This window comes from Nelusetta ayraudi, unplaced genomic scaffold, assembly GCF_046127955.1.
Source record: "Nelusetta ayraudi isolate G7.1 ecotype Tasmania unplaced genomic scaffold, CSIRO-AGI_Nayr_v1 ptg000042l, whole genome shotgun sequence".
NCBI lineage: Eukaryota > Metazoa > Chordata > Actinopteri > Tetraodontiformes > Monacanthidae > Nelusetta > Nelusetta ayraudi.
The window spans coordinates 21,276,051-21,298,731 of record NW_027466092.1 but is presented as its reverse complement, the minus strand read 5'-3'; the positions used below and the strand labels follow the sequence as shown (position 1 = coordinate 21,298,731).

The following is a 22,681-nucleotide window of genomic DNA, read 5'->3' as shown; positions in this document are numbered from 1 at the left end:
CACCACTTCTATTCCCCGCGATGCGCCTCCAGGAGCACGGACACAATGAGCACATTCTGAACAGGCTGGGTAAATTCGAGGGGATGGAGTTGTTTGACACCAAGCGGAAAGAAAGCAGCGCTGTTGTTGTGGGACGAAAGGATTGGACTCGTTCGGAAGCACAGGCACGCACGTTACTTAGCAATGGCGTCGTGTCCAAACAGAGGGGAGCGAAAGATTGAGGCAAACAAGGAGGAAAAAAAAAAGTCAAACATTTCGGTTCCAGCTCAGAAATTTGACTTTTTCTCGCGTCTTTCCGAACAGTCTTTAAAATCCTGTGAGAGCCAACTGTGACTTTTGTTTTTGGCTTTCTAAAAGTCGAAATGAATAATCAAAATAATTCTGTTGATACAATTAATTAATAAACAGGAAAGCAATTTCCTTGTAACTGTCCTGAAGACATTAAGCCAGAAAAAAGAATAAATATTAAAAAATGTTTGCCGTTCTGGAGAAATTTAATCTTGGTGAAAAATGCATTGGCCGGGTCAGAACTATATATAGCAACCCACAAGCCCAAATATGTATTAACGGTACCCTCACTGAAAAATTTAGTTTGTTAAGAGGCTGCCGGTAGGGATGCCCATTATCTCCATTTCTGTTCCACTAGGCAATTGAGCCACTCGCAGAAGCCATATGGGCTAATGAAGAGATTGCTGGCATCAATATTGGAAAAATAAAGAATAAAATATCACTATATGCTGACAATATAATTTTATGCTTGGGGTAAACGTGGCCTCAAAACTCAAATTTCTTTCCATCATAAATTACGTTTCATTGCTCAAAAAGGTTAAAGAAGAACTACAACACTGGAAAATGCTCCCCATCTCATTTCTCGGACGAAGTAAATGTAATTAAAATGAATATTCTACCCCGTTTCAGATACTCATTTCAGTAACTGCCCTGTTATTTAGATAAAACATTATTTAAATCTATAAACAAAATGATAACTGCCTTTATGTGGAATAATTATTTGCCAGAGTAGCTTTTAAAACTTTAACAAAATCTAGAGAGAAGGGGGGGCTGGCTTTACCAGATTTACAGATATACTACTGGGCAGCCAAGACAAATGACGCAAAGGTGCAAAGACGTAAAGATGCCCACTGGATTTATATAGAAGAAGAACTTTGTATTCCTTTTCCTATACCCCTGCTACCATTTATTAACAAAATAAATGCACTACATCAGGTTACAAAAACAAATGTCATTTACAATACTCTTCGGACTTGACAAGATGTAAATGTGTTCTGTGGAAGTCTTGGTAAAATCTCCAGGCTTTCCCCCCTATCCTCGAACCCAGATCTACCAACATCAATTGATTTTTCCTTACTTGCAATAAACACCCTGGAAAGGGAACAGTGTTTGTCTTTGAGGTTAACAAATCTTGAGGAGATCTTGATGAAATCTAAATCATTAAAAGGAAAAAATCTCTGTCATTTATTGTGCTTTGATAGACCATCACAGCTCTTCCTTGACCCCACTTAGAAATATATGGCATAAAGACTTGGGATGTGTTTTTGATGAGGACCAGTGGGATACTATATATCAGCATATTTTTTCTTCACTGTCTTGTAATAAAATGTCTCTTTTCGCCCCTTTGTCCTGTTTGTTCGATGTGTTATTGAAATGTTAAAAATAAATAAAAATATAATTTAAAAATAAGATTAATAACTTATTGTAAATAAGCATGGTTTATGTGACTGAGACTCTAATAGTTGGAAGCAGCAGCTTTCAATACACTTTTTTTGTTTTACTTTATTTAAAAAAAAAAATTAAACTTCACTGTCAGAATATGGGATGAAAAAAGGCAGCATTTTCTTTCAGAAAACTCCTCTTTACTTTTTATTCATGTACAGGAAACCAGTTTTTGGACTTTTGCCTTTTGCTTGATGCCATCCTCAGTGTTTTTAACGCTGTTCCGTGCTTCAGCAGCAGACAACTCACTGGCAGACAGAAGCAAAGTACTGCTAATTTTAATCTCTCTGGCAGGACTTTTTACACCCAACAAAAGTATGAGCAAACTCTCGCTACATTGTTAATGAGAGACATCTCAATGTTTCACATTTTCAATGTATTTTATTAGCTATATATTCCAGTGTAATATCCATATCAGCTCAGACTCACTGTCACCACATCAGCCTCTGCTTCCCCATAATTGCTGTTGCTGTTGACACAAATCTATTTTCCCTCTTGCTTCTGACTGGCTATAAGGTGTCCGCACGCTGAAGAGGTTGACATTGCCTGACAGGCTGCATATGCGGTTTGATGCAGACAAGACTGTAATACAATACTATTGGTGTCTACGGGAATTTTGTTCCTTAACCCAAGGCCTAAAAAAAAGTGTTTTTATAAACACCCACGCAAGAGTAAATAGCAGTTGATGCTGTACTTAATCATGATCTTCGAGCGTCTGCCACATTATTGCTCCCTAAACAAAACAGGCTGCTCGGCTTCATCATGAACAAAAACAGGCTGGAGCCAAACACGGCAGTGAAACAATTTGAGGACTAGGAGGGTCAGTGAGTAACCCAGGAAGAAGTGTTGGAAGCACCTTTGCATTGCAATCCTGAACCCAAGATGCTTTTGTTGTCAAACCATGAGGAATGAAGCAGCGGGAATACTTTTCGACGTTTGCCTTGGTTTTGCTGAAGTGATTAATGAGGTTGGATTCCGATCAGACAGGCAAACTTTCATGTGTGATGACGGCATAGTTCACGCCAAAAACCAGCACCGCATCAGTATGTGAAAGCTGTTTACATGATTGAATAAACAGACAATTCAATACAATAGTCCTGTTTACATGGCTTTACATTCACATACTGTTGTGTCAACCCCCTACACCATCAATAGAGAAATTCATCCTTATCTAATTAATCTACCTGGCTTAAAGGAAGGTGATCATGCAGCACTTTCAGATTGGAGGGGGAGACAAATGGTAAAAGAAAAAGCAAAAGAGAAAACAAAAATAATACAGCAAGGTGTTTCGCGTCCTACAATAGAGTAAATATTGAGATGGATCTAAACTGCAAAATTCTCTCTGAGTTGCTCTTGAGATCCTGAGAGGATGCAGGAAATGCAACATATCCAAGTAAAGACGAAATAAAGTTGGCATTTGATGTGGAAAGCTGGAGTGACGCTAAAATCCTCAGCAGCCACACATAGCGCTCAACACTCAGTATTTTAGCAGGAGCTGTTGCCCAGGGCTCTTTTCGACAGACAGACAGCGATGATGACATTTTTAAAGTGCTTTCAAGCTCATTTCAGGCCTGCAGGTCACGCAGAGAGCTGTAGACTTTACCTTGAGTCTGTCACCCTTCAACATGTGCTTTTTCTTTGTGTTATGTGCATTGGAAGAAGCAAATGTGGGGTTAATATTGCAGGCTGCCTGTGAGCCGATACGCCTTATTATATATATACATATATATATATATATATATATATATATATTTATTTTTTTATTTTTTTATTTTTTTTCTTTAAGAAAGGTTTGGGGCGGTTGAGATAAAGCTCTAACAGTTTTCTTGAAATATACAGGGTGTGTAGTACAACATATGGCGTCGCAATAGCTTACGTGGGGCTCCGGTATACATTTGTACAAGGATAATTGTTCATTCATTCATTCATCTTCTATACCCGCTTATTCCTATTCAGGGTCACGGGGGTCTCCTGGAGCCTATCCCAGCTGTCTTAGGGTGAAGGCAGGGTGACACCATGGACACGTCACCAGTTCATCGCAGGGCCACATAGAAACAAACATTCACACTCACATGCACACCTACGGACAATTTAAAGTGTTCAATTGACCTCACATGCATGTTTTTGGAGTGTGGGAGGAAGCCGGAGAACCCAGAGGGAACCCACGCAGACACATGGAGAACATGCAAACTCCACACAGAAAGGTCCCAGGTCCGGGCCCCGGAATCGAACCCACAACCTTCTTGCTGTGAGGCGGCAGCGCTAACCCCTGCGCCACCGTGTCGCCCCAGGATAATTGTCAGATAGAAAAAAAAAAAATCCTACCCTTGTTTTTGCTATCTACAACGCAACATCAGAGTTTGGTAACCCCTGCTGGCCATACTCCCACTTTGTCGTGCACAGGGTTGTGACATGGGCACAAACTGCATTGTGGATGGGCCAGTAGGAAGTTGGATGTGCCATCTAGTCCCACCAAAAGGACTTAAAAACAGCACATGAGAACCAAGCTTATGCCATCATTGTTTCAGTGGTGATGTTACACTGCGTGAGGAGTCCACCCAGCTAAGCTAAACCAAACGAACCAGGGCATAGTTACAGTTCTTAATGTAGGACCGGACAATGGACATGTCAGGAAGGGGCTTTGTGAAGGGGCAGTTGTGTTTCGGCAGCTCTGTATTAATCAGAAGACAGATTAAACACTCGTAACGCATTGAACATTCTTTTTTTTAATTTACTTATATTGGTATATGGGTTTTGGTTGAAAAAAATCCAGTGTGCGCCCATTATTGTCTACTCACCTGGCCCAGACTAAAGCTTTGCTGTCCATCAACAAAAAATGCACATGTTGAAGGTCCTCAACAATTGCTCAGATTTATTTACAGGCAATAATCTTTTATGTGAGTCTCCTGCTCTCAGATCCTCAATATCAGATTGTTGTCAGGAGGAACACCAGCAAAGCAGGCTTGTTTACATGGCCATGAAAGGCCCACGAAAATATTTTGCAATGCACGGTATGAGTCAAGTGGAAGGCATGCCGTTCTTAATAAATCTGGCAGCAGACGCGATAAAAGAGCCGTGGAAACTTATTAAAGGCCGGCAGAAGTAGGATGAAGCTCTCGTGTCGGAGGGTTGAAGACAATGGGGCATCCATCGCTCCAGGGCACGAGGAGGAAGACTGAGCGGGAGACATGCCCACTCCCACCTTTCAATTAAAAAAAAAAGGGGAGAGTGGTGGAGGGAAGGAAAAGAGCGGGGCCACGCTTGGACCAACCACCTGCTCCAGTCTGAATTAGCCCTTTCTTTACTGCTCGCACTCATCCGAGTGAGACTCGCTCCCCTCGCCGACAAACAGACGCTGCTGAAAACCTAGCAAGCCAGCACACTGTAGCCGCTATTAATCCCACAAGCGGCCAGAGTCGCTCCTCCTGCGGCCATAATATGGAACGTTCGCTTTGAGAGCTTCCCCGTCCCCCGAAATTTACGGATTTGTTGGTAAAACGCACAATCTATAGGAGCATAACAAAGTCTCTAGAGCTGTTTAGCTGCAAGAATCCAAAAGAGGAAACCGTTCTGGTTGATTCAAACTGCTGCTCTGGTTTCAAATTGCTCCCCCGCTTTTATTTGGCTCTCTAGAGATTCAGCAATCCCCTTCACACAGACAGGGGGGAACTGGAGAGGGCGACGTCCTTACACACGTCCCCATTTGCCCCACCCTGCTGCCTTTTTTCTGTCTAATCACCGCCGGGTCTGCCGCGGCCACTTCTGCAGCCCCTCGGCTGCCAGTTGGAAATTTACAGCAACTAATTGGCCAAAATTAAATGCAGCGGGTTCTTATCAGAGTGGATTGGAGTCTGGAGCTGGGAAGGGCTGAAAAATGAGACAGGATAACAAATGTCAGGTGATGTCATCTGAACCAGTGGGGGAAAATGAACAGAACCCGGGCGGAATAAACCTCTTAGTTGGAAAGTCTTTACGGAAGCAGGGCAGTGTAAGGGCAAGAGGCGAGCCAGAAGGCACAGTGGGAAAAGGAGGTTTAAAATGTTAAAAAAAAAAAAAAAAAAACATTTCCTTCGTGGCGAGCTGAGGCTCTTTATCTTTCCTCCCTGTCGCAGCTTTCAGTGATACCCCCAGCACGGCCCATCTCTTCATCTCCTCTTGCACTTTCTGCTGCTACTCAACACATAATTGTATCGCGCAGGAAAGAAACGGCTTCCAACCAAGAACACAAGCCAGCCAGTCGGCCTTTTTCTGCATGAAAGCATGAAAAAGGCTGGCAGAGAAATTTATGCAATTTTTTTCGTTGTGTTTTCTTTTTTTTTTTTTTTCTTAAGCAAACTATACACACCTCTGCACCTGGTCGGAATCAAATCCAACCACACGTGGCAGCGGAAGCAGATTGCTGCATATGAAATCCTCCCCGAGGAACGGGGGGATTTAATTTGTGGCAGAACCTCCGTGATATTTACTCCTCTGATGATCAGAGACGCGCATTAATTCAGACGACATTTCGCTGTTTGCGGAGTCAAACGTTGATGCAAACGCTGACTTTTACCAAAAGGTGTCCTACACTGATTGGACTACAGGGCATCGCTGCCTGTCGGAGACGCCTTTGATTCGCCTCGCTGCTGCCGAGGGCCGGGTCGGGTCAGGGTGGGCCGAAAAAAATGAGAAAATGTTGGATGAGGAGATTTTGATTTTATCAAATGGGGAATTTTGTTGTCTCGGCAATAAAAATGATTGTATGATATGTATCGTGCAATATACAAATGCACACCTCACAACATTAGCCTTCATTGTTTATATTGACAATGTAAACAACACAAACCTGATTGCCAATGGAAACAAAAACAACAATATATAAACAATGGCTGTACAAAAGCTGTGACGCAGATCAGCGTAGCTGTGAGCACCCTCAACGTCTTGCCATCAACTCCACTACGTCCAAAAACAACAACTCGCTGTTCCAACCGCTCAGCTGCTCATCGATGCTTCGCCACACATTGTCTCTTATGTCATCAGCTTTGACACGTTTGTGTGCCTTATCGAACAAGGCAGGGCGGCGAGCGACACAGGTGATGAGCAGATCTGCCAGTATTTTCATCATTCGCCTTGCATGTGGCTGTGACGTACTTCTATTCCATGCAACACCATGAGGCTGCATCCAGCCAATATAAACCTCATTGGGGGGAAAAAAAAAAAAGATGATTATATTGCCTTATCTCTGCATTACAATCTGTGTGACACGAAAAAAAAATGGAAAACAAAAAAAACTTGTTGGCAAGTTCTGAGGGTCTGAGGGTCTAAAGACCTTGAAAGACGACAACAGTTGTATTTTAACTCTCAATGGGAACTTCCTTGCTGTATTAAATTTCAAGACACTGAAGCATTATGCTTCTTTTCTATTTTTTTTTTAACTTGATTAAAATACAAAAACGGACAGAAGTAGAGACCTAAATTACGTGTACAATGAAGTTTTAGACGTTTAATCAGAATGATGATAACAAATTATTGCAGTAGCAGAAGAAGAAGGAGAACGTGGGAGATCAAGAAGCAGATGGCTGCTCTCATACAACCAGCCGCCCTCCAAGATGAATGCCGCTGGCCAGTTGCAAAGTTGAAAATACATAAGGGAAAAACACACACACACAGACGCACGCACTCAAACTCGCTCACACACCTGCAATGCAATAGGTGGTGCAGGATTTGGGTGGAGGAGCCCCGTTCAAAACCACAAATCTCGCAAACAAAACCCCCCAAAAATTGAACGGCTTAATTTAAAACGTCCTGTGACTGCTCCGTTTCTTGGCTGCCGGTGCCTGTTTTTTGTTTTGTTTTTGTTTTTTCTCCATCCTCTTCCCCATCCCCCAGCATCCAGCTGGAGGAGGAGGGGATTTAAATGACGATAGGTTTCAGAAGTGATTTTTTTTCCCCCTCGCTAATCCCCCTCTCCTCCTGCTCGCGCAAATATCTCGCTGAATCCTTCAAGTCGGAATCAAGGTCAGAGGCCAAGGATAATGAGCGTCGGGAAACGTATGGGAAAGATCATGTGCGACGGAGAGAGGATCCTCCCATCTGCTATCGCCCGCTCGTCCCTCAATCATCCCCATCCCTCTGTCAGCACGCTTCCACCCGATGGGAGACGAGCCATTTGTCTTTGCCGTTCCCCGGCGCTGAGCGCCGCCCAGTAAATGCGGCGCACACGAGTGTGTTTGTTTGCGGGCGTAAAACGTCATTAAGGGGGATGAGGGAGGGAGAGAGTGGGTGAGGGAGGATGAGGGGCTGGTTGTCAAACGTCAGCTGTCAGGAGTGCAGCAGGTTCACATCACGGGCCGGGCTAATTTTCTTTGAACGTCCCCCCGGAGACTCATCAAGCAGCGACAGCTATTAACCTCCGTCGGCATCAACCTGCGGCCCAAACCAGCACAGGAAATAAAGTGCAAAAAAGTGCTCCGAGTGCAGCAGCGTGGCGAGCCAAGAACGAGGGGGCGTGCAGGGTTGTGGGGGGGGGGGTGGTAGGAAGGTCGCAGGCCGGCGTGTCTCAGCTCCTTCCCACCTTGCCTCTTTTCCTTCAGAGGTCGGCGCTACAACGCTATCAGCTGTCCTATAAGGTTCCACACCACGGCCCGCTGAGGTTCGGGGTGATATATCACTTTGATATAGCCTGTAATTACTGGCCGCCGAGGGAGAGAGGGAAACGGCACTACGTCGACTCACATCCACAGCAGGATGTGCATTTAACAGACGCCGCAGCTTCCCGAGCAAAAGAGTAAAAAAAAAAAAAAAAAGGTTCAAGCAAAGCACCCCCTCCAACCGCCCCATAGAGGGGAGCAACGCCTAATGAAAAAGAGCCATTTACTTCCTGTCGCGGCGCTCTGCTAGACGGCCTTCGTTGTGAAATGCATCAGAGCGTTCAGCAGCTCGGTGCGGCGCTATCGCTCAGGTACAGGGCGCTATTAGCTCCCGCTCAGAGGACCATAATGGGACCAAACACCTTGCTGAAGTAGTCCGACACACGCCTTCAGAAAGGTGCTAAACTGGAAAAGGTAGCACTTGGAGGGGGGGGCGGTTGATGGCTGAATATCAATAGAGCGTTCTCGACGGCGGCGGGGAAACGTGTATCGACAGCTCGCAGGGAGGCGCCGACATTGTCTGGCGTAGGCTAGTGGTGGATGCCAAGCCGGCTAGTGCGTCCTCGCCAGTGGCCGCGACTTAACTGGTGCCAGCAGGGGGGGTAGCTGGCAGAGACGGGCTGGACAGGGTGTCGGGGGCGGAGCAAGTCCCAGATGATGGAAGTGAAGCGGCAGATTTATTTATTTATTTATTTATTTATGTCATTTAAAGGCAAAATGCCGGGAGGTGGTTTTAGTCATTATGGTCCGTTTGTTGGCACCGATATTCCAACAGATGCACATTAAGAATAATAAATACACAAGGTCTTGTTCTAAGACCCTCATTTATTTTCAGTCTTTGGCTTTAAGCAGAGGGCAATAAAAGTATGATTTACTTATCATTACTTAGTTTGCTTATGTTAAAAAATACGTTAAAAAATTAATGAATGTGGCGTGACATAAAATAGAGAAAGACAGTAATGTGTCCCGTGTATGCTGTACACTGTCTTTCAAATCACATTCATTAGAAGTCAATTTAAAGTTACTAAACACAGGAATGCTTTGAAAGTGTTCATTGATATTCTTTGCTTTAACAAGAAACACCAGTGAGTCGTGTTTCAAACTTTGAAACAGGGCTGGAAAAGTGTTGACTGAGGCGGGGGTTAGCGCACAAACATTGGCAATATTATGCAAAGTCCTTCACACAAAAAAAACAAAAAACACATTGAGGTATAATTCAAAGTCTTTTGTCTCCCGTCGCCAGCTGTATGTCTTCACGCACAGTGCCAGCAAACAACCCGCCGCAACCACAATTAGTGGTGAAATCAGGTTACTGCAAAGCGTGTAATTGCTTTAATTGCGCCGTTATATTGTTTGGTTTGTCTGGCTGATAAGGTCATGGCGTGCGTTGCGACATGCCATCGGTGCGGACGCCGGTGGAAGAGGCAAAGAAGTGGAGTGCACGAGGAGAGGGGTGTCAGGTGGCGGGGGGACGGGGGAGGGACTCCCGCTGAAATATTAATGGCAGACCGCTGGCGATGACACGCTGGATGCTGTAAATTAGACAAGTTGCTGAAGAAAGGAATAATTATTCCTGGTGATTAACTTAAAAAATGACTCGTGGAATCGCGCCAGCCTTCGCTTTCAGCCTGCAAGACTGATCAAAGTCGGCAACATTCAAAAAGCGAGACTCTGCATCCAGCTAGCTCCCCCCAACCCCACTCACCACTCACACACACACACACACACACACACACACACACACCTCAGTTTTTCCTCTTCACGCCTCCCGTGCACTATACCTTATGACCACGGACAAATATATATGTGTATATATATATTTATATATATGTATATGTGTATATGTGTATATGTGTATACATATATGTATAAATATATATATATATATATATATATATATATATATATATGTATATATATATATATATATATATATATGTATATATATATATATATATATATATATATATATATGTATATATATATACATATATATATATGTATATATATATATATATATATATATGTATATATATATATGTATATATGTATATATATATATATATGTATATATATATATATATATATATACATATATATATATATAAATATATACATATATGTATATATATATATATATATATATATATATATACACATATGAGCTTTTATTTGCTCCGACTCCCTTGTTTCTATTTCTTCTTCACTTTCTTTTTCCAGTCCTAATGAGCTCAACTGAGGGTATCGGACGGAGCTCTGACAGGTCAACAGTGACGGAGGCGGGCTGGCTGCCAGTCGTCCAGCTGACCTTGGCATGATAATGTGCGGCTGAATCACCACGGCCAAAAATGTCACTGATTCCTCTGATTTGGCTCCAACTCCGGCACGCTCCCGCTCCCCTCACTGAGACGATGCGCTGCGGCTTTGCGTCCAGCTACAGGGAGAGTCTCTGCAACAGTTAAACGCTCCCAGCAACTATGACGCGCTAACAAACATCAGGGTCAGGCTTTGTGTACTTGACCTGTCTGGCCAATGAACCTTTTTTTCCTCCCTTCCAGTGGGAAGGTTGCTGCGTGTGTGGGTGGCTGGAGAATAAAGGAGCTGCAGGGCGCGTCAATTATCTGACAACATGTTTCAAACTCCCACTTCCTTTCATTTCTATTTTTTTTTTCCACACAGCTGCTTTCCAACAGAGCTGATTATCTGAAGTCTGTCGCGAGCACAACAACAAAGACCTGATTGCACCCGAGCTCCATTAGCATTCTCACAGTAGTGGCAAAATGTCAGCACAGGAGCTTCGGAATGGACAGTGCTCAATGTTGAATCCAGCCTCGTCGGAGGCTCCACACCCCCCCCCCCCCCCCTCCCATTTCAGACCACTTGGTCAAAGCCCCGCAAACGTGAGTGCGCGCGCGCATTAGCTAAATGTTAGCAATCCATTAAACTGCCTGAGCCCAGGCACTGATAGACTCTGTCCTCCCTGACAAATAGGCCTGCGAGTTCCTGCACTGCGGGTTCATTCCAACAAACGCGGCTGTGGAATATCTCGCCGAGGTCTTCGAGGGAAATATAGAAGCAGCGAAAGATGATTTTTAATTTTGCCCAAAGGAACATCAGCTTGAGTGGGAACAGGTCCAGCGCTGGTGTAGATGAGCAGGGAGAGGAGCCTGTGGTGAGTGTCTTACTGGCTTATATACAAATCAATAACTTTCTCTGTTGTTATACAGCAAATCCACCCATTTATTTGAGGGGTGGGGCTCGTTAAGAGCTCTTACTCTTATTATTAACCAGTTTCCCAGTTTGCCATTGTATTTAACGGTCCAGTGTGTATTAGTATTATTTTCTGATTTTTGTATTGGTAAAAGCTTACATACTGCCCATAAATACATCAACAAACGTGTATATTCACAGTACAATAAAAAAATGATTTGGTTTTCCTACTAATAGAACGGTTCCTATTTATATATAAGAATATACAGAGAGCAAGGGTCTTGCTTCCAGTTAGCTGCCATCTTGCGCCGCCATATTCCTAAGGAAGCCCGGTGTGGACAATCCAGCCTGCCAGACAGGGCGTTTCGTATTTAGGGTGGAGGCTCGCGTCCTCAAATAAACCACAGAAGAAGAAGGTGGACGAGCTATCCAGGATTGAGAGAGCTACTAACTACTGATGTTGCCGTTTCTTCTTAAAAAATCTCCAATTATCACACACTCAACCTTTCAGCGGGAGCTGTTCCTACCTTTGAGACATGATCTTGTAGGCATCAGGCAGGTAGCACCGAGTGTTCTCCATCTGCGCCAGGTCGGCGTCGCAAATCTTGTCGTCGGTGCGCCCGTAGTTGGCGCTCTCGATCATGATGACGTCGGTGCCGGGGCAGCGCAGCTCAATGGGGTAGCCCTCGCACGACAGCTCTCTCCTCACCACCGCCATAGGGATGGGTGCTCGAATGAAGGCTGCAGAGAAAATAGGAAATAAAGACAAAAAAAAAATAACAGGGTAAGTTTTTCTCTTCGCTCCACTGTCCATCCAACAGCTTCAGTCAAACACCGCAGATCTGCACAACGGCTTCGGAGGGGAGCTGACCTGCAATCAAAAGGTCCGAGAGTGAGACATGTGAAGAGAGGTTGATGTGTTTGGAGTGGGAGGATGAGCAACGGCGGACTGACAGAGATCAGGAAGGAAAAATAGACACGCGCACACTTTGGCCAGTGAGAAAATGAACGCTCATTATCGGAGCATTCAAGAGAGAAATTAAGATACAGGTTCAAATCTGCCTGCTAGAAGTCAGAAAAGATGTTTCATGCTCTCTCTATCGCATATTGGATTTCAATTTTAAAGGAGCACACGCACACAGACACACGCACGCGCAAGCCCGCGCGGATATAACAGCAGAAGGTCAAAAGGTCAAAAGTTGTTTGTGTTTCAAGCCAGAGAGGCTTCTTGGCGCAAATCTGCTGATTGCAGCAAAAGCCAAAATGGCCAGAAGGACCCGCGGGTCGAGTGGCGGCACTTCCAAAGGTTGCCTCTTTCTCTCTCTCTTCTTCTCCCAAACACACACACACACACACACGCCCGTGGAGACTCACACTCCCGCATGACAGCCTGCCAAAACTGTGTGTTCACAGCCAGACGAGAAATGTAAACACTGGCCCAAGCAAGTGGAGGAGGACTCTGGCAGTTATGGATTTTTTATAAACAGCTCTTCAGACGAGTGACGCTGTGAGACGACACGCAGCGACGCAAATTCATCAGCAGGCGGACGGAATGAGAGAGGAGATGCTGACGGAGATTGTTTTCATATGTAAAAGGCAGCAGAAGACGAAGTTCACTTGCTAACATTGAGAGTAGAGAGATAAAAGTCAACATACAGCAGGCTTCCCTTTACCAGTTTTTGATACAGGCAATACATAATAATTCAAATCATTTTAAAAAGGGTTGATGATAAATTATTGTCTACTTGGGCTCTTACCATTTCTGAGGCAATCGGTCATTTTGTAAATTTTCGGGAATACAAAAATGTCCTTATTCTTTTCTTGGTTACGCAATTTGGGTTACGTAATGGCGAAAAAATGCTTAATGCTAAAGAATTATTTTTTTTTTCTTACACAAGGGTCGATCACAAAAGGACAGCGTGCAGATTTGCAGGGGAGGATTTAAGAACGTGAAGGTTTTTTTAAGACAGTCAGAGAAGCACAAGGGTCACATGGAGGCAAACCCACCTCCCCACAAAAATGTTTTTTTTCACATGACACCTACCACATCGAACAAAGAGAAAACAGAAAATACACATATCATTGATTTAGAAATATAAATTGATGATGATAATTACTATGATTAAGTGATGTGAAAACGGACGTGTTTGTCAGACGTCAACCAGGAAACTCTTGGGCTGACAGTAAACAAGCACCGAGCCCCTCATTATGGGGTCATTTCACCGGCTCTCACGCATTATTCAGAGAGCTGCAACATTTAAGCACACTTGGCCAGTGAGACAGTTGCATTCAGTCCTGCTGCTGAAAACTGCCAATTATCCACTTCTTCATCCGCTCAGACTGGATCGCACAAAACTTCTTTGGAAATTTGACAACTGAAGCATCAATGAAAGAAGAAAATGCAAAAAAAAAAAAACAACCTGAGAATTTGTCAGGTGGCCTTTTGTTGCTCCCTTCGAGTTGTCAAAACAAACCCCATTATCTGGCTTCTGCTATGCCGCATTAGACTGTGAATTCTAATTGACTCGACCTTGACCAGTGGCTCCGAGACCTGCGCTATAAATCGGGGCGACCCTGCAACGTGAGAGCCGAATGTGGGTCAGCATCTAACCCAGCACCTGCTCCACCCCCACCCCCAAAATAAAATCATGAAAATAAAAAAAATAAAAAAACATCTGAGCTCAGTGAGCACGTACACCGTCAACACGGTGAAACCAGCAATCCGCTAATGCAAGCCAGGAATTGCATGCCAGGGATGTCTCGGATTACCCGGGTGGTCAACAACCGCGCTGTAATTACATTTGTGCCCACAAGCGGTGATTGATAGGGCTCGTATTCCTCGGGAGTCTGCATCCCGGACCCTCGCATCCTTGCCGTCTACCTGGGCGCATCAGCTTCCGGGCTATATTCAGAATGGGAAGAAAAGAAGTCTCATTGAAAGTCCATCCTCTTATCCCAGTCCCTGTCTTCTATTCAATTCATTTCTCGTCGCCCTTCTCCAGCACATACTTGAGAGGAGTATTTATATGCAGTGGGTTTCTCTTTTTAGTCCACTGAAGATTCTCCCAGGATAATTCCTCTGACAAGTACCCGGCTGGATATAAGCAGGGAGGAGCGCGTGGAAGGAGGAAGAGCAAACTTTGAGGGTCGAGGGGGGGGTGGGGAGAGTGGGGGTGGGAAGGGGATGTTTTCAATTGGGAGGCCCAACAAATGCCATATATCTGCCAGTAAATGCTCAAGGAAATTTCAATTACTAGCCAAGAAGGTCAGCGGAAAGGTCAAAGTCAAAAACGTTTATATGGAGAACATCAGAGCTGAAAAGAAAAAAATCCTGCCGTTTTAGCTTTGGCGTTTTGATTGTGGCCTTAAAAGTGAGGAGGGGAGAATTTTGTTGTCCTTTAAAAGTGCCATTCTTACAACCACTGTGACACCTCATTGGAGCCAAATCTTTCTAGTGCTCCTTCCAGAACCTTTGTCTGTTATGGAGTCAGTTCCTCCTCTTTCTCCAGACATATAATTTCCAAAGGCGTACCAGTTCCGTGCTGAACAAAACCACTTACATCAGAGGTCAAGAGTTGCTATACTGAGGCCACAAGGTCAACAAACCAAGGTGGACCAAACCGTGCAATAAAGCTAAAGAGGCAGAGCTGTTGTCTCTGGATGTGAACATAGATGTACACCGCGGAGTGGCTGTTGAAGCAGCTCTGGCCCTGATACAGAAAAAAACAATTCAGGGATTTGTCGTTGTGGCTCTAATACTGGGTTCTAAAGAGCAGCATGAGAACCAGAGCAAAAAAAAAAAAATCATTATTGGTGATAGAACACTGAGCTTTTATCTAGCAGAGTGGAGTTCATGAACCGTGAACTCAGGCATTATGGATCTTCTTCTGGGAAGCAAGACGAGGTTTGCATGATATAGCAAATGATACAAAATATTCATTGTGCGTGACGGATGAGAGGCCTGAATTCATACAAACTCCAACGCCATCCGAATCTTTCCGAGATGGATGGAGGGAAGCAAAGGATAGAGAGAGAGAGAGAGCTGGTTCCACGGATCAAGTGTCTTCCCTTCGTTTTTCCCCCACTGTGGACACGTTTGGGCCCCAGAGCTAGTGATTAATTAGTGCATGAATCAAGACAGCGTTTTTTGATTAGGCCAATGGGAGCCCGTCACAGCCACTTCCTAGTTTACAACAAATCACTATTTTTCACGGGTGGAAATAAGTCACTGGCAGAGTAGTGCGGACTGCAACGCGGGGAGAATGCGAAAGGAGTGGAAAGTAGCAGGGCTTTCAATAATGCATGAGGGATTATTTATCTTGAAGTGAGAAACAGTTCAAGCGAATTGTTCTCCCAAGTAAATTACGTTTACATTGGGCCCGAGGCAAGTCAAATCTCAAAGGTTTTTACACCCGGCGCAAAAAATTATCCAGGAACTGAACTGTCAAAGAACTCTGCAGATAGAGCACTTCGGAGAGTGCCATCAATAAAACAGTGTTTGCGCAGCTTGAGGAGAGTCTGTTGCGCCGGCGCCGGGCTGGTCGCGCAGCTTCAGGGAAGTTTCATCGAGATTCTTGCGTGACGTGTCTACAGTGATTTTTTATTTATTTATTATTATTATTATCTATTCTTAACAGACCCCGACGCTGACAAACTTGTCAAACTGACCTGACTGGCTTCTGACAAACTGACCGACGTCGCTGCTCAGAGCAATTTGCATTAGTCATTATGACAGTGGCCAGATATTCATTGGACACAGCCAATTTTTTTCCCCCTCAAACACAACTAATTGAGAGCACACTCGCTCTCAAAAAAAAAAAAAAAAAAAAGGCGCAAGACTGATGGGGATCCCACAAACTGGAGTGTCAAGCTGTCGGTCAGACTGCTTACAAGGACCGTGGGGGGGCAGATTAGCTTCTATCGTTGTTAACAAATTAGCACAGTGGGGGAAGCAATGACAGCAGAGTACAATACAAAAAACTACCTTCATCAGCCGGGCTGGATGGAAATTTGTGGCGCAAAGTCATCTATTTGTGCACGGTCGGGTGTTTTCTAATCATTTACCACGTCAAGTCAAAAGAAGTGTTGCTGATACCTTTTTCAAGAGAGCCTTGACTTTGTCAAAAAGTGCTGGCACACGGCATCATTACTGTGCATCTCACAGCACCACCATGGACTGCATAAAAATGCAAGACGCACTCAGAAGGCGAGGGCGAAGCGTGCACTTCAACTCAATTAATCACACCTTCCATTTATCAAGTGCAGGGCGGGGGAGATTTCATCAAGGTTTTAAAAACAACTTTGGTGGGTGAACCGCTCGGCATCATTTCCTCCTGAGAAATGAGCAGTGATCTGGCGCAGCCTGGCTTGCCTCTTTGTGTCGAGACGGAGGACTGGTCAGATATAAACAGGACTTTTGGTGAAGTTTCAAAAAGGCTTCTTTTTTTTTCCCCCATCTCAGTCCCAGCCACCTCCCCCCCACTGTTCCCTTGGAGTAAACAGAGTCAAGGCGCGTGCTCCGCTTCCTGTTTGCAAGGCGGGACTTTAAATTTTAAATTTTGTTGTCCTCGTGTATAGTGACAACAAAGAATTCAATTAAATTCAATTCATCAGCAGGTGTGAGCTGCAGGGTGAGGTGGGGGCCTTTGTTGAGTTCCCCTCAAGTCTGACAAGGTTTCCTCTCCTTTCGTCGCCTCCTCCCTCATTCTTGCAACCCACCTGAATGTGGCGGCACCACTGAGGGGAAGACCTGAGCCAAGACTAATGCACCTTAGCCACCACCTACTGTAGCTACACAATACACAACGTAGGAACACACTTACTTTCTAACACACACACACACACACACACACACACACACACACACACACACACACACCAACACACACATGCGCGAGCACACAGATGCAAGAGGGAGTTGCACACACTCTCAAACTCCCAGAGCAGACATGACTCAACATGCCCCTGTAGTACACATGCCCTGATAGTAATTGAGGTCAAAGAAAAAGAAACAACGGGCTGATTTTCCTCTTGTGCGGGAGGGGAAAAGAGGTTGTTTCCTCGCGCTTCCCTCACTGCACATTATCAGATGGGATGGCCTGACGGCGCGCTGGAGGGAAGCGCTCGGCTAAGTTTAGCACCGCCTGCCCAGACACTAATCTAGAGGCTCCCGGGAAAACAGAGAGTTATTCAGGGTGATAGAGTGACACACAGCAGAGAGAGATTTGATGTGAAAACAAACAGACAGACAGATTGATAGTTTTTTGAGCCAGCTAATTGGTTGAGATTGGTGCTACAGATATTAAAAAAAAGAAGATAATATGATGCCATAGTCACAGATGTTTTTGCTGTTTTCCTCAGATTCATTTTATCTGAAAGTATGCAAAATTATAGCCTACCCATCCCAAAAATACACAATTAAGAGGAACACTAAACAGTGCAACATCATCAATGTCACTGATGACAAACTAATATCTGAAGGACAAGAAAAAACAGCTTTGACATGTTAAAATGTCAGGGTGCTTAAGTACTTGTTGTTGTACTTGTAGTGGTAATCTGCTTGTTGAAAAGGTTTTTGTTAAACTGCCCATCACACTATTGTACAAATCTCTAAATCACATCTTCTTGCATTGGATGGAATGTTTTTGATTTTGTTGGAATGTGGCTGAAAGATTGATTTTTTTTTTTTCACTAACAATTTTACAGCATTTGTTGGACCTTCAGTCTGTCGCTGTCTGGCAGAGTATGTGGGCACTCACTGTGGACTGGAGGGGGGAAAAAAAACACTCTAGTATGTCTTTCTTTATGACACTCCACGTTACCACTTGACTGCACTTTATTGACATAGAGGCCCATGGTGTTGTATGAGCTCTTTGGAAGGGAGATACCTGAAAAATAAAAGAGAGCTAACGCCAACAAAAATCGGTATTACGCAGAGAGGCAGACAATATCACTGAGTGAATGAGTTTGCTCTACTTTCCCCAAGATAGCTGCGTTAATAGAGTAAATGACATTCTGGCCACCAGGTTAGCTGCAAGGTGCTTCATGTGACCACAATGCAAACACACATACTGACTGCTGCTGAACCTGAATAATCACAAATTGTGTCAAACAGCAGAAAGCTAGTTAATGTTAATGGAATCATTTACCTTGTAGCTTTGCTTTTTCTTTTCTTTTCCTTTGCTTTGCTTTGCTTTTTCCCTTTAAATTATAGAGAGAAAAAGGTGCCCTTGGAATTCAAGCACTCTTCTTTGAAGCCTCTTTCAATGTTGACAATCAATGTCAAAGACAGGAAATTGTGTGGTTTGATTTCAAATGCTCTCTGCAAAAATGTTACATTTTCAGAATGACGCCGTATGCCTTTGCTTTACTGCTACATTACTGTGCCAATTCTCCTTCTACTGCTGCGAGTTTGATTCGTACTGCAGTCTAATATCCGAGGGGCAAAAAAGCATGAAGTAATCCCAATTATGGCTTGCCAGCGTAATGTTTACTTACAAAATGAAGCAGGGCAGGGGAAAAAATAGCAGGGCAGGGGAAAAAATATTAAATAGCAACATTTAAATGTGATTTCATGCATGTGCACCATGTTTTTTTGGGTTTTTTTTTTTAGGGTAACAAAGAGATTCATTTGTAGTTCTGTATTTTTGCTAGTTGGAGAAGCGTTAATAATATTAAACAGAGGCAAAGAGCACAACACAGAACAGATTCTGTTTTGCAGTGGCTGCGTGCAATGAGAGTGATTGAAGATGAAATCCCAGCGAGTGTAATCCAAAGGTACTGAGTGACAGTCAGGTAAAGCGAGGAGGCGGTGGCTGGGAGTTGGGGGAGGTGGGGCTGCCCTACATAAGTAGGGAAAAAAAAACCTAAGGTTGGTGCAAGTGATGCGGTGGGTGGCATCTTGCACATTAAGCGCCGTCTGTATCTGTACTTAACTGCGGCCCACTTCCTCAGTGCCCTCCCCAGGAGCTTGGCTCATTGGGACCTGCCCACTTTAATATATTATGTATCGCTTGGCTGGGGGAGCTTCTCCCGCGGGAGCGGAGCTATCTCACACGTACAGCAACGAGCATCAAAAGTGACGGCGTTCAAGGATGACAATTTTCAAATCATGGGCCCCCACTGTTTCCACCCCCACACCCCCCAACCCCACCCCACCCCCCTCCTCTCCACAGCATGAGCGGCAACGACAGCGCCAAGGTGTAGCCACCATTCAGGCATCCATCAATCCTCTGACAGCATCACAGCTGGTCCCCGCGGGACGCTGCGAGATGCTTCGGAGGCCACTTCGGCACTCGCAAGCGCTCCATATATAGGGTAAAGAAGGCTCCTTGAGCTGGGTCCACATTGGTGGAGGAGGGAGCTCCAGGCAAAGCTAAATATTCAGCAGCGGTGCTCACTGCCGACTAAGAAGTCGAGGTGACAAGAAGGAAGGCAAAAAGAACAGGAACAATTGTATTATTGTGTGTGTGTGTGTGTGTGTGTGTGTGTGTGTGTGCGTGTGTGCGCGTGTGTGGGTGGATTCACGAAGAAAGACAAGAAAAAGTCGCGTGGGGAAAGTGAGACGAGAATGTGGCAAAGAAAAGAGAAGGGAGGGGTTGGGGGGTGCCGAAACTCCCCCCGTGTTAAAATGAAGATGCTAAATGTTTAAAAAAAAAAAAAAAAAAGAAAGAAAGAAAAAGAAAAAGTGTGATTCCTTGAACCACCCACTGACGAGAAGCAATCTCAAATTCCACGTGCGTGCAGCCGAGCCGGCTGGTGCAGCCGAAATCAGCCGGGGTGGCTACGCTACGGCTGGGACACGCGGTGCCGTGACGGCGCCTCTTTTGATCCTCCCCAACCGGGAGCGACAGGTATCAGACACCGGGTTAGTAGCCGTTGAATATGTATGAAGGAAGATGCAACACAGCGATCGCCGATCATCCGGCGGTCGCTCCTGACACGCGGCCCTCCCTGGGATCCGACCAGAAGACGCGAGGAAGGCGCGGAACGTGAAGGAACGCAAGGCAAAGGGTAAAAAGAAAGGCGTCTTTAAATGTGTGGAGTCTTTTCAGCCTGTTTTGAGCCACTGCACATTTTTTACATTGAAAAAGTCTAACCTAACCCTCGCACACCACCGACCAAAAACATCATAAAATTACACTTTTGAGCCTAATAATGACGATATAGTCTCTTCAGTGTGAAACCTGGGCATGTTTAGATGCACACAAAGCTGATATCCTGGGAGGAAAACAGGTTTTCTTTTAGATTTTAAATTTAAATTCTAATTTCTTTTAAAGCACAGTCACTTGACAATGGAACGTTGTTATTTTTTCAGACCAATCTGAAATTGGATAATTTTCCACGGCACGCCTGACATTATCTCACGGTGCACCACAGTGGATTGAAAATCACAGCACTAGACAACACCCGGCCAACCTGTTGTGGGGCCTGCAGAAAACCTCCCTCACAGTGAAGGGACGAGTCACAGCTCCACCAAAAGAAACGGGTCCCACTGCTGAAGCCCAGACAACTCTGTTTAACGCTGCCTTGTGCGTGACCCCAGCAGAAAATAGCCCACATTGTGGGTTAGCATGCAGCTGAGAAACATCTGCGGCGGAGGCCCATAAAAATGGCACGGCTCATTGTTGGGTGCCTGCTGTGGAATGACATTGCTCACACTGCCTATATAGTTTCAGGCCCTTCTTCTTTTTTTTTCCCATGGCCCATCTTGTGGCAGAGAAAGAGCAGCATTATCGCAGTGAAAACGGATCTCCTTCTTGCCCCGCTCCTCCTCCTCCTCCTCCTCCTCCTCCCCCTCCTCCTCCTCGTCTTCTATCCCCTGCCACCGAACGAGGGGTTTGTGTAGACGCACTCTCACGCCTTTTAATATGTGTGTGTGTGTGTGTGTGTGTGTGTGTGTGCGTGCGTGTGTAGAATGGGAGGGAACAAGGGAGTGCAGCACTGGGGAATGTGCACCTGCAATTTTTCTCGTTTGACACAGTTGCTCTTTTGTCGGGTCTTGGCGAAAGGGAGGCGTCGGCGCACGGCAACACAAAGCACTGATGACCACATAGTTTGGCAGCATGGCGGCTATGCAGGAACACACAGGGAGCAAGCGAAGCAAAGGCAGAAACGAGCCGACCCAAGTGGAAGACAAAAACAAGTAGAGAGGAATTTTGGGGAGGTTTGAGGAACAAAGTGGGACTTTTAGGACAAAAGTGGAAAGTGTCTTTTTGCAAACCGTGTACCTTGTTACCATTTTATCCAAACTGTGGGAACAATATTATCCTTGTCATTTATCCAAACTGCGGGTCCAGTATTTTCCCCATCTGATTGACGGGAGGGCTAAAAATACCACAGGGATGTAACTCAGGTTGCAATAAAACCAGAATTATCCTCTAAGCTGAAAGTTGGGGGGGGGGGGGGTCACTCGCTCACAGTATCAGTGATCCATGGCCCGCACCCACGACTCCTCCCATGTCTGACAGCTGCGGTGTGAGAGTGAGGCCAAGACCCCTGAAGCCATGATAAAGTGCATGTGTTGAGGATGTGGTCGGGGGCCCATGAGGAAGATTTGTCTTTGTGTGTGTAGGAGGGCTGGACAGAGGGAAGATAGAGCAGAGTAAACATGTGCTCTGAAACACACACAAAACAAAACTTCACCCTTTTGTGACGCCGGAACGGTAAAGCACATGACCTCTGGCTTTCTTTCTTCCCACAGAGGAGGCCCGAGGAGGAGAGGAAAATAGCTACCATTACTCGGCCTCCACTCCCTCCCCTCGCTCCTTCCTTTTATTTCAACGGAAGCACAATTAATTAATTAATAAGGAAATGAAAAACAGCGTCCCGAAGGAGGCGATCCCTCCACAAAGTAAGCCATCTTTTGTCAATGGCTGTATTGAATTCCCCTACGAGGCCACTGGGCCATACTGAGGGCCATCTCCAGTATCGCCTGCCCTCCTCCGCCTCTCCTCCTCACCACCTCTTATCCTCAAGGTCTCACGGGGTTAATCTGTGCCACCAGATCATCTGATCCGCCCCGTAGCTGCTTTCTGCAAAATGCAGACGTTAGAATGCTTCATATTGATTCGCTGACATGAAATGACTTTTACGGTGCACGCTTGGTTTAT

At 45.0% G+C, this 22,681-nt stretch overlaps 1 protein-coding gene and 1 long non-coding RNA gene across 7 annotated transcripts in view; one reads left to right on the top strand and one right to left on the bottom strand.

Moving 5' to 3' along the window:
* The window catches only part of LOC142894212 (adhesion G protein-coupled receptor L3), a 172,285-nt gene that overhangs the window by 108,016 nt on the left and 41,588 nt on the right, over positions 1 to 22,681 (bottom strand). For all 6 annotated transcript variants that reach the window (XM_076035476.1, XM_076035478.1, XM_076035480.1 and 3 more), the window contains exon 3: positions 12,098 to 12,311. In XM_076035476.1, the coding sequence (XP_075891591.1) occupies positions 12,098 to 12,311 (214 nt within the window). The remainder of the gene's footprint in view (positions 1 to 12,097; positions 12,312 to 22,681) is intronic.
* On the top strand, positions 11,136 to 12,250 carry LOC142894217 (uncharacterized). The gene is made up of 3 exons (XR_012927788.1): positions 11,136 to 11,260; positions 11,352 to 11,532; positions 12,126 to 12,250. It is a non-coding gene; the product is annotated as an uncharacterized LOC142894217 (long non-coding RNA).